A 15,118-nucleotide genomic window follows, 5' to 3' on the forward strand; every position below is an offset into this window, starting at 1 on the left:
AGGTTCCTTCCCCAGCTTCCAGGTTGCGAAAATGTGAGATTCTAACTTTTACATGTGTGTGACTCCATGAACCCGGTCGCTTGTGGTCTGAGGTCTGAGCACAGAGTTGACCACTCCCCCACGCATTGGGGCAGAGAGAGCGGCTGCTGTCCCCATGAGGGACACCTGCCTTTCCCCATCCACCAGAGACTCCTTCCTTCCAAAACTATCTTTGAAATAGCGAGGACCACTCAGGAGCAAGAAGGAATCTGCTCTGAGATTCTCAAAAGAAAGTTGGTGTGTGCTACTGTGTCTTTAGTATGTTGAAGATAACCAACAGAGGGGGCCGGAGCGATAGCACAGTGGGGAGGGCGTTTGCCTTGCACATGGCTGACCCGGGTTCAATTCCCAGCATCCCATATGGTCCCCTGAGTACCGCCAGGAGTAATTCCTGAGTACAGAGCCAGGAGTAACCCCTGTGCATTGCCGGGTGGGACCCAAAAAGCCAAAAAGTAAAAAAGGGAAAAAAAAGATAACCAAGAGAGGGTCCGAGAAATAGTATGGGGCTCAGGGTGCTTGCTTCACACATGACCAAGCCCCAGAGCACTGGGGCACTGGCCCCCGACTGAGCATTTGGGGGGGAAGGGCACCAAAAGGGGACCCCCCCCATGTTTTATTGGTCAACAGAAGAGTGGCAAATGCCCAACACAGGGTTGGATCTGTGGGAAAGAAGGAATTCAAGAACTGGGCTGGAGCCATAGCACAGTGGGCAGGGCATTTGCCTTGCATGCAGACAACCCAGGTTTGATTCCCAGCATCCCATATGGTCCCCCGAGCACCGCCAGGAGTAATTCCTGAGTGCAGAGCCAGGAGTGACCCCTGCGCATCACTGGGTGTGACACAAAAAGCAATAAATTAATTAATTAATTAATTAATTTTAAAAAAAGAACTGAAGCAAACATAAAAGTTCATAAGTTTGTAACTGTACCTCACAGTGATTCACTAATAAAAAATTAAGAAAAAAAAAAAGAACTGAAGCTACGTGTCCCCCTTGAAGGGCCCCCCCTTTGCTCATTTGTCCAGAGGCATTCTAATCTAGGTGCAATTTTTTTTGGTTCCCCTACTGGATTTAGGATATTTAAAATGTGAATCTGGGCTACAGAGGTGATAGAGGAAGTTAAAGCACTTGCCTGGCACACGGCTAGTTTAGGTTCAGTCCCCAGCACCACTTACAGTCTCCTGAGCACTGCCAGGAGAGGTCCCCAAGCACAGAGCCAGAACTAAGCCCTGAGCATCTACCAGGTGTGACCCAAAAGCAAAAACAATTATGAGGGGGAAAAACAAACAACTGAATGCCCACGTTCAGCGTTGTCCTTCTGATAAGGAGTACGTTTTCTTCCTGCAGCTCGGTGGCCGTGTTAACCGAGTGCATGAGGAACAAGACGCTGGCCAAATTCTTCAGGGAACGGCAGGAGACTCTGAAGCACTCGCTGCCTTTGGGGTCCTATCTGCTGAAACCTGTCCAGCGGATTCTCAAGTACCACCTCCTCTTGCATGTAAGTTTGCAGGGGGCGGGGAGTGGGCGTGTGTATGTGAAGTTTAGGAGAGGACCGATCAGAAAAATCTGGGGACATATGGAAGCGTTTTCCACCCTCATTCCTTACAACTGACTAATCTGCTTTGAGGAATTAGAGGCCTTTCTAGGCTAAGCCCGCGGCCCCACTGACAAGCACCAAGTACAAAGGCTCATTTTTCGCAGATTCGGATCGGGTTTTGGACTCCCTCGCCCCGGTCAGTGAGCGTTGCGGGCAGGGAGCTCTCCTAATGGAAACCAGACTAGGGATGTTTCCGTTCCTGGAGAGGGAGCTCTCAGTCAGGAGCCAACTTCTGCCGAGCAGGGGAAGGGGCTCAGGAGGGAAAAGGCAGGTGGGCAGCCTGCAGGGTCTCTGAGGAGGAAATCTCAGCTCCTGGTTTGGGTGGGGGTTTGGGGACGGGGTGGAGCAAAGGGCCCTCCCCACACACGCAAGGTACAGCCCCACCATCGACACCCAGCTGCAGCTTCACTTTCTTTCCTGCCGTTCCTATAGTTTGAAGGGAACAGATAGGCATTAGAGATGAAAGTAGGGGCTGGAGCGATAGCATAGCAGGTAGGGCGTTTGCCTTGCACACGGCCGGCCCGGGTTCGATTCCCAGCATCCCATATGGTCCCCTGAGCACTGCCAGGGGTAATTCCTGAGTGCAGAGCCAGGAGTAACCCCTGTGCATCGCCGGGTGTGACCCAAAAAAAAAAAGAGATGAAGGTAGACCCTCTTGCGGGCCCAAAGGAGGGAAAGAGAGTGTCTTCCATAGAGGCAGCTGGGTGTGGGAGGAGGGAACCTGGAAACACTGGTGGTGTTAAAAGTTCACTGCAATAGCACAGCAGGTAGGGCGTGTGCCTTGCACGCGGCCGACCCGGGTTCGATTCCCAGCATCCCATATGGTCCTCTGAATACCACCAGGAGTGATTCCTGAGTGCAGAGCCAGGAGTAACCCCTGTGCATCTCTGGGTGTGACCCAGAAAGCAAAAAAAAAAAATATTCACTGGTGGAGAGATGGGTGATGGAATATTGTAGGACTGAAACCCAATCATGAGCAGCTTTGTAACTGTGTATCTCACAGTGACTCAAAAAAAGGAGAAAAATGTCTAACTTTAAAAAATAAAGTGTATGATTTGACCCAGTTGGCTGGGTGTAAAGTACTCTTATGATCCTTGAGCACAGAGCCAGGAGTAAACATGAGAACATGAGCACTGTCAGGTCTGGTCCCCCCGAAAAAAAAGAAAAAGATAAAACTAAATAAGATAAAATGTCTGATTTTTTTTTTTTTTTTTGCTTTTTGGGTCACACCCAGCAATGCTCAGGGGTTACTCCTGGCTTTGCACTCAGGAATTACTCCTGGCGGTGCTCAGGGGACCATATGGGATCCCGGGGATTGAACCCAGGTCTGCCGCGTGCAAGGCAAACGCCCTACCTGCTGTGCTATTGCTCCGGCCCCAAAATGTCTGATTTTAGGGGCCAGAGAAAGAGCCCGATAGGTCAGCCAACATACTTGGCCTGCGGGAAGCCGGAGCTCAGCTCCCTGCACCCCGTAATTCTGCAAGCACAGAACCAAGAGTAACCCTCAGACATTACTGGATGTGCCCCTAGAAATTTTCAGTTTACCATGAGTCAATGATGAATGTGCCTGTTCAGTTTCTGCTTGGTTTGAGGGCCAGCAGTGTGTCTGCTCCTGCCTCTCTTCAGTTATTTCGCCAGCCACCACGGTACCTATTTAATATACCTGGGGATGGAGCCAGGGGATAGTAACAGCAAGTAGGGCATTTGCCTCACACACAGCCAACTCAGGTCCGATCCCTGGCATCCCGGCATCCCATACAGTACCCAAAGCATTGCCAGATGTGATTCCTGAGTGCAGAGCCAGGTGTGGCCCAAAGCATTGCTGGGTAGAGCCTAAAGCCTCCAATTCCCACAGCACCCCCAGAGAAAGTTGTAGGGGCTGGAGCAATAACACAGCAGGTAGGGCGTTTGCCTTGCATGCAGCCAACCCAGGTTCGTTTTCCGGCATCCCATATGGTCCCCTCGAGCACTGCCAGGAGTAATTCCTGAGTGCAGAGCCAGGAGTAACCCCTGAGCATCGTCATCGCTGGATGTGACCCGAAAAGCAAAAAAAAAAAAAAAAAAAAAAAGGGGAAGTTGTATACCTTGGGTTGTTTACAAAAAGATTATTGGCAGGGCCTGGAGAGATGATGGTGCAGTAGGTGTAGCGAGGATAGGGTGCTTTGTCTTGCCTCTGCCAACTCTGACTTGGTCCCCCTGCAGTACCATAAGTCCTGTCAGGCGTGAGCCCTCAATCCTGAGTCAGGGGTATATGCTCTGAGCAGCACCCCTCAGGGTCACCAGTGGGAACCGTTTCAGAACCTGATCTTCCCAGCATCCCCCGCAAACCTCTGTTCCCCAGAGCTCGGGGCGTTAGAGCCGTGGCACCAGGAGCATGCGGGGCTGAGCACTCACGAGGGCCACCTTGGTGGAGAGAGACAGGAGAGCTTGCTCCTGGGGCCCCTTGGATGAGGCCACTAATCCCACGGGACCAGGGTTGCTCCACGGTCATGGCCCTCTCATCTCCCCAGACGTCTCCTAATACAGTGCAACCAGGAGGATTTCAGCACAGGCTGGGATGGAAGAATACGAACTAACTTCTAGCTGCCCTTCCGAGCTGTTTTGCTATTCCATTTGATTTGAGTGTACCTTCTAGAACATTCCCAGCATTTCAACACTGTGCAAAGAGCCCGGCTCCCAAGTCTGTTTATTGATGGAAGAGATTGTCTCTCAAGGGGGGCTGGAGCAATAGCACAGCAAGTAGGGTGTTTGCCTTGCACGTGGCTGACCTGGGTTCGATTCCCAGCATTCCATATGGTTCCCTGAGTGCAAAGCCAGGAGGTAACCCCTGTGCATTGCCCGGTGTGACCCAAAAAAAAAAAAAAAAGATTGTCTCTCAGAAGGCTGGAGAGATAGGGCATTTGTCTTGCACATGGCCAACCCGAGTTCGATCCCTGGCATCCCATATGGTCCCCCGAGTACCACTGGAAGTAATTTGTGAGTGCAGAGCCAGAAGAAACCCCTGAGAATTCTCAGATATGCCCCAAACACACACACACACACACACACACAATGTGTGTACACATTGCCTGTCAGTCTCAGAGAGTAAAGTAGTTTTCAAAACATTCTCTGATGCTCTGCACTTTTCCTGGGAGAGGTGAACTCAGTGGTGGGATTTCTCAGACTGAGTGTGGATAGAGAAGTGTTAATGGAAAGTTCTTTTCCAGTTACAGCTAGCTGGAGAACCTGAATTTTTGTAAAAGTAAATAATGAAAAAGCGTGACTCTAAAATAATACAACTGACCCTCATTAGTCATGCTATCATATTCAGCCTCCTTCTTGTATAACTGAACAGTGACTCCCAACAATGTCATAGGAGTGTTCTGAGACACTGTGATATCTTCTGTCACTGCTGTTGTTATAAGAAGATATAGCTTCAGGGCTGGAGCGAGAGCACAGCAGGTAGGGCGTTTGCCTTGCACACAGCTGACCCGGGTTAAATTCCCAGCATCCCATATAGTCCCCTGAGCACCGCCAGGAGTAATTCTTGAGTGAAGAGCCAGGAATAACCCCTGTACATCACCAAGTATAACCCAAAAAGGGAAAAAAGCAGATACACCTTCAATTTAATGAGCACTTGCTGATCACTTAGCTAAGCCAATAAAGAATTAAAGGGACTAGATAGATGCTCTCCTTCCACTCCTTAAAATGAAAGACATGAACAAGAGAGATGACTCAAAGATACTTTGCATGTGGAATCCCTCCCTTTGGTTGCCAGCACTTCTATCCTCCTGAGCATCTCTGGGCATGTCTCCCGAGCACCATGCCAGGAGTAGCCATGGATCAAGGTGCCTCTGGGGTAGGGCCCAAAGCAAACAATAAAATAAATTCCACTTTACTGATTGGCCATTGGGTTGCAACACTGAGTTTCTGGAATTTGGCTTCCTTCTCCCCCGGCTGTGTGTTATCCACAACTGCTTTCTTCCCTTGACCTTTCTGGACAGTGCCCAGTGCTAAAGGCTGCTGCAAATACTTTTGAGCGTCAGAAAATACAAGCCGTGAGGACTTTCTCAGCACTAGACTTGAGCAAACTTCTTTGGGCCTTAAAGCCTTGACTACATTTTTTTGTTTTGTTTTGTTTTGTTTGTTTTTGGTTGTGGTTTGCTTTTGGGTCACACCTGACAATGCTCAGGGGTTACTCCTGGCTCTGCACTCAGGAATTACTCCTGGTGGTGCTCAGGGGACCATATGGGATGCTGGGAATCGAACCCTTGGCAAGGCAAACACCCTCCCCACTGTGCTAACGCTCCAGCCCCTTGACTACATTTTTTTTTTTAAAACTGACATTTGCTAATGCAGCCTGTAGCTCAGACGGTTCACCTACAGCTCAACCTGAAATGTGTCTCTCTCTGTCCACTCTGGAGAAGCCCACTGTGCTCTTGAACATCCGACTCTCTCTCTTACTCATATATCTCTAAATAAAGCTATTTTGCTTTCTTTAAAAAAAAAAAAAGATGTTCTTACTATAGAGCTACTTTGTTTTTTTTGCTTTTTGTTTTTTTTGCTTTTTGGGTCACACCTGGTGATGTACAGGGGTTACCCCTGGCTCATGCACTCAGGAATCACTCCTGTTGGTGCTCAGGGGACCATATGGGATGCTGGGAAGCAAACCCCAGTCGGCCGCGTGCAAGGCAAACGCCCTACCCGCTGTGCTATCGCTCCAGCCTCTGGAGCTACTTTTTAAGCATAATATCCACTGTTATCTTTTTTCCTTGCAAACATACATATTAGAGAGAATTGATTTCTCGAAGAATGTTCAGTTGAGGAATAGAGTTGAACAGTTTGAATAATTACAATGGACATGGCCACCAGTCCTATATCTCATTTACTTATGATTATATTTTCCCTAATAGGATTACAGTAATGTTAACATTGATGGTTATGAAGGACAATTAATGAAACTTTACCCCCACCAATCCCCCATACCCCTCCACCCCTGCCATTCTGCTTCTTCTAATCCCCACTTCCTCCCCCACCCTCCCCTCCCACTGCTGGGTAATCTGGGCTTTGTAATCCATCACTGTGATTTTGAGTCTATTACACATGTAAGTCCTGTGTGATTCTATTTTCTTTCTCTGGGGTTAAAAAATAAGTATGTTTTCTGTCTTGGAGAACGGTGCTGATGGTGCTGAAATTATATTGTGTGGGCCAACAGGCAGCTGGGAAACCTCCAGCTCTAATGGTAATTTTCATTCCAGTTACATTAGCGCTAATATCTCAGTGAGACGCATGGCTGGTTTGCATGCCTTCACCTTCCTTGACTTAAAATCTAACCCATTTTTTCTAGTTCTGGTTTTACTCCTAGCCTGCCTGCCATTTTGTGGCTGGTATTTCTCTTAAGTTATCTCAGCATCTTAAGAAATGAGGGTATACACAACACCCAAAAAGAGAGAGTGAGCAAAAGGGAATGCCCTGCCACAGAAGCAGGGTGGGGTGGAGGGGACAGGGTGGGAGTGGAGGGAGGGATGCTGGAACCATTGGTGGTGGAAAATGGGCACTGGTGGAGGGATGGGCACTCGGATCATTATATGACTGAAACGTAAGCATGAAAAGCTGTAAGTCTGTAACTTTGTCTCACGGTGATTCAATAATAAAATAAAATTTTAAAATAAAAAAAAAAGAGGGGCTGGAGCAATAGCACAGCGGGTAGGGCATTTGCCTTGCACGCGGCCCACCTGGGTTCGATTCCCAGCATCCCAGATGGTCCCCTGAGCACTGCCAAGGGTGATTCCTGAGTGCAGAGCCAGGAGTAACCCCTGTGCTTCGCCAGGTGTGACCCAAAAAGCAAAAAAAGAAAAAAAAAAGAAAAAAGAAATGAGGGTATATAATGAGCAGAAATAAAAGATGATTTTATTTGTTCTGTGGCACATTTGAGAATGAAAAGGGGAATAACCAGCCTTGTGGGGTTTTCTCGGTTTTCTTTCTTAAGGAAATAGAAAATCACCTCGCCAAGGACACAGAAGGTTATGACGTGGTGCTTGATGCCATCGACACCATGCAGCGGGTAGCCTGGCACATCAATGACATGAAACGGAAGCACGAGCACGCCGTGCGCCTGCAGGTGAGCTCGGGCCCGCTCTGGCAGTGCCCACCTGGGCGGGTGCCCGGGGTCGCGCACGCACACACTCGTGCACGTGCACGCGAGGCCACTTCTGCAGTCAACTCTTCAGGCTGCTCAAATACTCTACTCGGGCGCCGGGGAGATAGTACAGTGGGGAAGGCACTAACCTTGCACACGTTCAACCCAGGTTCGAGCCTCGGCATCCCATAGTCTCCCCATGCACTCCTAGGAATGATAACTGTGCATTGCTGGGTGTGGTCCCAAAACAAAAGAAATACTGCATTTAGTTCACTGTAGTCTGCGTGGCTCCCCCTAGGAGAAAGATCGGGATGCTGATAAGACCGATCATTGTTTTCCTTTAGAATGACTGGACGGCTGGGGGTGTAGGGTAGGTATACCTAATTATGAATCATTGTCTAAAGCGGGGATTTAGGAGAAAGTTACACGATGACTTTTTTTTTAATTTTTTATTAGTGAGTCACTGTGAGGTACAGTTACAAACTTATGAACTTTCATGTTTGCATTTCAGTCATACAGTGATCGTTTGCATCCCTCCATTCTCCTCCACCAATGTCCCCAGTATCCCTCCCACCACCCCCACCCCATCCCCCACCCACCCCACCCTGCCTCTGCGGCAGGGCATTCCCTTTTGTTCTCTCTCCTTTTGGGTGTTGCAGTTTGCAATAGAAGTATTGAGTGGCCTTCATGTTCGGTCTATAGTCTACTTTTGGTACGCAGCTGTCAACCCGAGTGGGTCCTTCCAGCATCCTCTACTTGGTGGTCCCTTCTCTATCTCAGCTGCCTTTTCCCCCAGCATGTGAGGCCAGTTTCCAAGCTGTGGGGCAGACCTCCTGGTCCTTATCTCTACTATTGGGTATTAGTCTCCCACATTAGAAAGTCAGAACATGAGTGAGAAAGAGAGAGACAGGGGCTGGAGCGATAGCACAGTGGGTAGAGCGTTTGCCTTGCATGCGGCCGACCCTGGTTCGATTCCCAGCACCCCATATGCTCCCCCAGCACCGCCAGGAATAATTCCTGAGTGCAGAGCCAGGAGTAATCCCTGTGCACTGTAGGGTGTGACCCAAAAAGCAAAAAAAGAGATAGAGAGAGAGAGAGACAGACAGACAGACAGACAGACAGACATAGAAAGATCGCAGGCATCTGTGGAATACAAAGTAACAGAATGGGAGACATGGTGACTTTTAAGTGGATCCTTGGCCCCTCGGGTGACCCAGGATGCTGAGTGGGCCACGGCCTCACCTCCTGTTCATTTCAAATAAGTAATTCTAAGGGATGAGAGTTTTCTTTAAACTCTTCTGGGCTCCTCGGACCCCTTCCCTTACTTGTGCAAAATCATGTAGTGGTGACTGTGTCCAGTGGCGCAGGGACTTGGGGGATGCAGAGTTGAGTCTGTTCTGTTCTGTTTGGGGGCCGCAGCTGTGGGGAGGGGGTGGCGGGGGCAGGAGGGCTACTGCTGTGCCTCAGGGGCCTGTACTGAGAGGGAACAGGCTGGGAATTCATGGAAAGCCAAGACCAGGAGGAACCAGGTTCTCTGAAGTTTCCCCTGAGACGAGACAAAATTGGAGGCAGAGCGGGGAGAGACCCCTGCACTGCCCGGGCCCCCGAGCGCATCACGTGCTGTCCAAAAAACAAACCAAGAGAGGGCCTTCTCTTCCAAATAAAATGAGGGGTTTTGCTCATAACAGTATTTGAGCCTTCGTAAGGGTTTTGCTCATCATAACATCTAAGCCCTCCCTGGGAGCCTCTGGGAGGTGTTTGCTCAGTGCTCACGTCCAGGGGCCCTCAGAAAATGCATTCTTTTAATGCAAAACAAGCATTACACCGAGAGGCCATGTTCAGGCGCCTCCTGAGGGTCCCTGGAGTGAGACATAAAAGCAGGAATGTATCCCGGCTTGGCAGAGCGCCTACACCCAGGGCAGGAGGCAAGCTACATGATTTGGCCTTTAAGTCCAAGTCCAACCCGAGGCTTCATCTATAGGCGCTCGGGGTGTGTGGAGTACTTGACCGTCACAAAACAATGCAGGAGAACAGTGTCATCTTAAAGCCACCTCTCTCTCTCTCTCTCTCCCCCCCTCCCTCTCTCTTCCTCCCTCTCTCTCTTCCTCCCTCTCTCTCTTCCTCCCTCTCTCTCTCCCTCCCTCCCTCTCTCTCTTCCTCCCTCTCTCTCTCTTTCTCTTTCTCTCTCTCACTCTCACTCTCGCTCTCTGTCTCTCTCTGTCTCTCTGTCTTAATCTGACTCTCTCTCTGCAATAATAAAATATCCAGTGCTTTATTACGAGAATGTTTATTAAACTTAAGGTCAGACGTTATACCATATTCAGAAATGGTCTAATGGCTGATTTTTTCCCTCCCTTGAGGATCTGTTGTTTGTGCTAGCCACGCTGCTACATCCACTATGAATCTCTCTGTTTCTCTGGCCAGCTAATGGAATTTGGGCTTGTCTCATGGGCTGCTATATTAAATGCAATTGAGGATTGTTTGCACACTTCATAATAATGAAATATCTCTTCCTCAAAAAACCCATAGGTGAGGTGGTGGCAGCAGAGAACATATAAAAAAAAAAATCCCCAAAGAAATTTCAAGGCCATGTTGCTATTTTGTTTCATATGTAAAGTTCTAGATTTTAAAAACAGTGGGAAAAAAATGTATATTTCTTGGGTCAGAGAGATGGTACAAGGGGGTGGGCACTTGCCCTGCACGCAAATTCCATCCCCAACACAGATATGGTCCCCCTCGAATCTCCCAAGGGAGACTAGACTGAGCACGGAGCAGCCAGGAATAGCCCCCGAGCAATGCAGGGTGTGGCCCAATGTGTGTGTGTGTGGGCAGGAAGCTTATTTCCCCTAAAATGAATGAAATTGTAACAGAAAATGTCTGCAGTGTGTCCTGTGTGATTTTCTTTCCCCCCCCCCCCCCGAGACTTTAGTTTTGAGTTACATATCTGTGATGTGGACTCATGTTTCTGGGGGTAGAAAAAAAAAAGTTTCCAAGTCAGTAGTTTTTAATGTTTTTGTTCAGGTTTGGGGTGAGAAAGCCAGGGGACCAAAGCGAGGTCGTGTCCAGACAGCCCCTTACCTCACTGGCAGCCAGAGCGCACGGCTGGTGAAGGGGTAAAGTTGACACCCCACCAGCTAACGACTGTGTGTCTTTGTAAACCTGTGAGTGGTCCCCACTCATCAATCAGCCAAAATCAACTTATGTTGGGGCTGGAGCGATCGCACGATGGGTAGGGCGTTTGCCTTGCATGCGGCCAGCCCAGGTTCGATTCCCAGCATCCCATAGGGTCCCCTGAGCACCCCCAGGAGTAATTCCTGAGTGCATGAGCCAGGAGTAACCCCTGTGCATCGCCGGGTGTGACACAGAAAGAAAAAAAAATTCAGCTTAGGTCATTGATCATTAGACACCCCGTCCTGGGTCTCTAGCCCACCCCCCACCCCGTCCTGGGTCCTGGGCTTGCCCTGCAGACCTTCCCTCCCAGGCCCTGTTTCACCCTGGGGCGCGGGTGCCTTCCCTTCCCCAGGAGATCCAGAGTCTGCTCACTAACTGGAAAGGACCGGACCTGACCAGCTACGGAGAGCTGGTGCTGGAAGGCACCTTCCGCATCCAGAGGGCCAAGAACGAGCGGACGCTGTTCCTCTTCGACAAGCTGCTTCTCATCACCAAGAAGAGAGACGACACCTTCACCTACAAAGCTCACATCCTGGTGGGTCCCTCTGTCACGGGCAGGGACTCCTGGGTTGGCTCCATTTTCCTGCAACTGTCTCACCCGCTGCCTCCCCCCTCTATCTCTCTATCTCTCTCTCTCTCTCTCTCCAGTGTGGCAATCTCATGCTCGTGGAAGTGATCCCAAAGGAGCCACTCAGCTTCAGTGTCTTCCACTATAAGAATCCCAAACTGCAGCATACGGTTCAGGTAACAGCCACACCTCTATCCCAGTGGGCCCACTCCTGGGAACTGTGAGTTCTTTGTCCCATTCCAGAACCTTCCAGACCTTTCCAGAATGGTCCAGGCCTTCCCAGAACTTTCTGGCCCACCACACAGTGTGTTTCCCTTCTGGTCAGAAGGCTGTAGGAGTGGGGCTGGAGGGATAGTACAGCGGGTAGGGCGTTTGCCTTGCACGCAGCCGACCCGGCTTCAATTCCCAGCATCCCATATGGTGCCCTGAGCACTGCCAGGGGTGATTCCTGAGTGCAGAGCCAGGAGTAACCCCTGTGCATCGCCGGGTGTGACCCAAAAAGCAAAAAAAAAAAAAAAAAAAAAGGCTGTAGGAGTACCTGTATCTTGTGAGTGGTGGGGGTATGCATCGTCTGATTGTCCAAATCTTCTGGTAGGCTCGATCCCAGCAAGACAAACGCCTGTGGATTCTTCACTTGAAGAGACTCATCCTGGAGAATCACGCGGCGAAGATTCCAGCGAAGGTGAGAGCACAGGGAGACAATGTGCAGAGGAACCTGCTCGTGCTCCTCTCTGGGTAGCCTGGCATGTTTAACTTCGAGGTCAGGGAAATTGAGAAACAAGATGTGTTCGGAAACCAACTAACTCTACTGTATATGCTGAAAACAATTCACACGTGGAGCGCTATGGAGAAAGGGGGATTTGCCGGCTTTATCATGTTTGGTGAGGTATTGGGGGAGATAAGGGAAAGACCAAGAAAACTTCTCAGATACCTGCTGGAAGTAAGTAGTCATGAAGCATCCACTGCAGACACCGCCTGCTCCGGGTCCGTGTGAGGCTGGGGACCAAGATCCCTGCTCGCCTACACGGGGGCCCATAGACAAAGATGCTGATCAGAAACCAATCGATGGTCTGCCGAACACGCTGAGTAAAGAGAGGTATAAACCGGGGCCAGAGCGACAGCACAGCGGGGAGGGCGTTTGCCTTGCATGTGTCCAACCCACGCTCCATCCCTGGCATCCTGTATGGTCCCCCTGAGCACCACCAGGTGTAATTCCTGAGTGCAGAGCCAGGAGTAACCCCTGAGCATCGTTGGGTGTGACCCAAAAAGCAGAGGGGCAGGGAGAGAGAGAGAGAGAGAGAGAGGTATAAGCCAAGTGTAGTGGAAGGATCGTGATCCGTTCAAATCAAGGGGAGGGGGAGAGAGGAAGGAAAGGCCCTTCTTTTGATCTTGAAGGATGAGGGATACGTAAGCAGGAGAAAGGAAAGAGAGGCTGCCCGGGAACCGGGGACACCATGAGCAGAGCAGAGAGCTATGAACAAGCCCCCGTGTTCAACTATTGACGATGCCAAGACCCCGCTTTGGGAGGTGGGGCAGAAGCAAGTCCTCAGAGGTAGGGGCAGTCAGCTGGCCGGGAGGAGCCATCAGGAGGAGTCAGGACAGGGTGGTGGGGGCGAATTATTGGAAGTTTAGGAGGAAGGGGGATGACATGATCTCCCTCGGCCTCGGAGAGTCTAACTTTATGGTCAGAGAAGGCAAATGAGCTGAGGAGTGAGGCCGGAGATGGAGAAGAATGAGCCCATGGAAGCATCTGGAAAAGGGGACCGGAGCACTAGCACAGCAGATAGGGTGCTTGCCTTGCACACCGTCGATCCGGGTTCCATTCCCAGTATCCCATATGGTCCTCTGAGCACCACCTCCAGGAATGAGTCCTGAGTGCGGAACCAAGGAGTAAACTCCGAGTATTGCGTGTGTGTCCCCCCCCAAACAAAATACGTCTAGAGAAGGAGGGCGGGCCATGCCTGGGAGCCCCGGTATGGAGGGGGTGGGGGAGAAGCCCCCTGTGGGCAGCGGGCACAGAGCCTTGTCCAGCAGGCCCAGGGGAAACCGTTGCCAAGGCTGAGCGAGGCGGCCGGGCTAGGGGATGTGTTCCAGATTCGAAGCGGGCTCCCGGGAGGAGGAACCGGTTCTGTGGGGCGGATGTGGGCGCGCGGGGCAGGTGCTGGGCGGGTCTGCGGCAGGTGGAGAGTCAGGTCGGGGCGCGGCCGTCTGGAGGCTTCCTTCCCACAGAAGCCCAGAGCTGCCACGGGGTGTGAAGGAATGTGATCCCCCCCCCACCCCGTAAGAGCGTGCAAAAAGGGAAGGCGAGCCTCGGGGAGCCTGGCATCTATGCCATCTACCTGGTGGGCAGGGGGGCAGGGGAGGGGAATAAGAAAATGGGAGGGGGCAGGGGTGAGGAGCCAGGAGAGGAGGGGCTGCAGGGCTGTCTGAACTGCTGCTGTGGTCCGAACAGATGCCGTCCTGAGGAGGTGTCCCTGTGGCCGCAGAGATAAGGGAGAGGTTGCTTGGGGGTGAAAGAAAAGGGAGTGAGGGAAAGAAAAGGGAGTGAGGGATGGACTGGGGTTGGTTTCAATAAAATTCAGGGCCAAAGGGATAGAACCGGGCGTAAGGCGCTTGCCTGGCATTTCATGAGCCCAGGTTAGATCCCTGACACTACAGAGGGTCCCCGGGCACCGCTGGGAGTGACCCTTGAGCATCCTTGTACCCAGGTTAGATCCCTGACGCCACAGAGGGTCCCCGAGCACCGCTAGGAGTGACCCTGGAGCATCCTTGGACCCAGGTTAGATCCCTGACACCACAGAGGGTCCCCGAGCACCACTAGGAGTGACCCTGGAGCATCCTTGTACCCAGGTTAGATCCCTGACGCCACAGAGGGTCCTTGACCACTGCTAGGAGTGACCCTCGAGCATCCTTGTACCCAGGTTAGATCCCTGACACCACAGAGGGTCCCTGGGCACCGCTAGGAGTGACCCTCGAGCATCCTTGTACCCAGGTTAGATCCCTGACACCACAGAGGGTCCCTGACCACCGCTAGGAGTGACCCTCGAGCATCCTTGGACCCAGGTTAGATCCCTGACACCACAGAGGGTCCCTGGGCACCGCTAGGAGTGACCCTCGAGCATCCTTGTACCCAGGTTAGATCCCTGACACCACAGAGGGTCCCTGGGCACCGCTAGGAGTGACCCTCGAGCATCCTTGTACCCAGGTTAGATCCCTGACACCACAGAGGGTCCCTGAGCACCACTGGGAGTGACCCTTGAGCATCCTTGGACCCAGGTTAGATCCCTGACACCACAGAGAGTCCCCGAGCACCACTAGGAGTGACCCTGGAGCATCCTTGTACCCAGGTTAGATCCCTGACGCCACAGAGGGGCCCCGAGCACAGAGTAAGCCCCGGGCACAGCCGGGTATGCACCCCAAAACTAAATGAACAGGTGAACTGAGTCCCACTAAGGTGAGCGGTGGTCGTTGGTGCAGAAGCGAGACCCTCTGCGTCGGTGAAGGCTGTTGGTTTCCTTGGGGAGGGGGACCAGGAGGGCAAACACCCGCGCAGACAGACTGGGCGTGGGAAGGCCCCTGAAGAGGGGCAGGATGGGGCCCAAAGCCTGGGGGTCTGGGGGCCTGTCG

At 51.5% G+C, this 15,118-nt stretch overlaps 1 protein-coding gene across 3 annotated transcripts in view; it reads left to right on the forward strand.

Moving 5' to 3' along the window:
- Positions 1–15,118, forward strand: part of PLEKHG1 (pleckstrin homology and RhoGEF domain containing G1) — a 289,773-nt gene that overhangs the window by 246,938 nt on the left and 27,717 nt on the right. For all 3 annotated transcript variants that reach the window (XM_055135924.1, XM_055135925.1, XM_055135923.1), the window contains 5 exons: positions 1,385–1,535; positions 7,603–7,734; positions 11,276–11,458; positions 11,572–11,667; positions 12,087–12,173. In XM_055135924.1, coding sequence (XP_054991899.1) covers positions 1,385–1,535; positions 7,603–7,734; positions 11,276–11,458; positions 11,572–11,667; positions 12,087–12,173 — 649 coding nt within the window. The remainder of the gene's footprint in view (positions 1–1,384; positions 1,536–7,602; positions 7,735–11,275; positions 11,459–11,571; positions 11,668–12,086; positions 12,174–15,118) is intronic.

Source organism: Sorex araneus, chromosome 4 (genome assembly GCF_027595985.1).
Source record: "Sorex araneus isolate mSorAra2 chromosome 4, mSorAra2.pri, whole genome shotgun sequence".
In the NCBI taxonomy this organism is placed as follows: domain Eukaryota; kingdom Metazoa; phylum Chordata; class Mammalia; order Eulipotyphla; family Soricidae; genus Sorex; species Sorex araneus.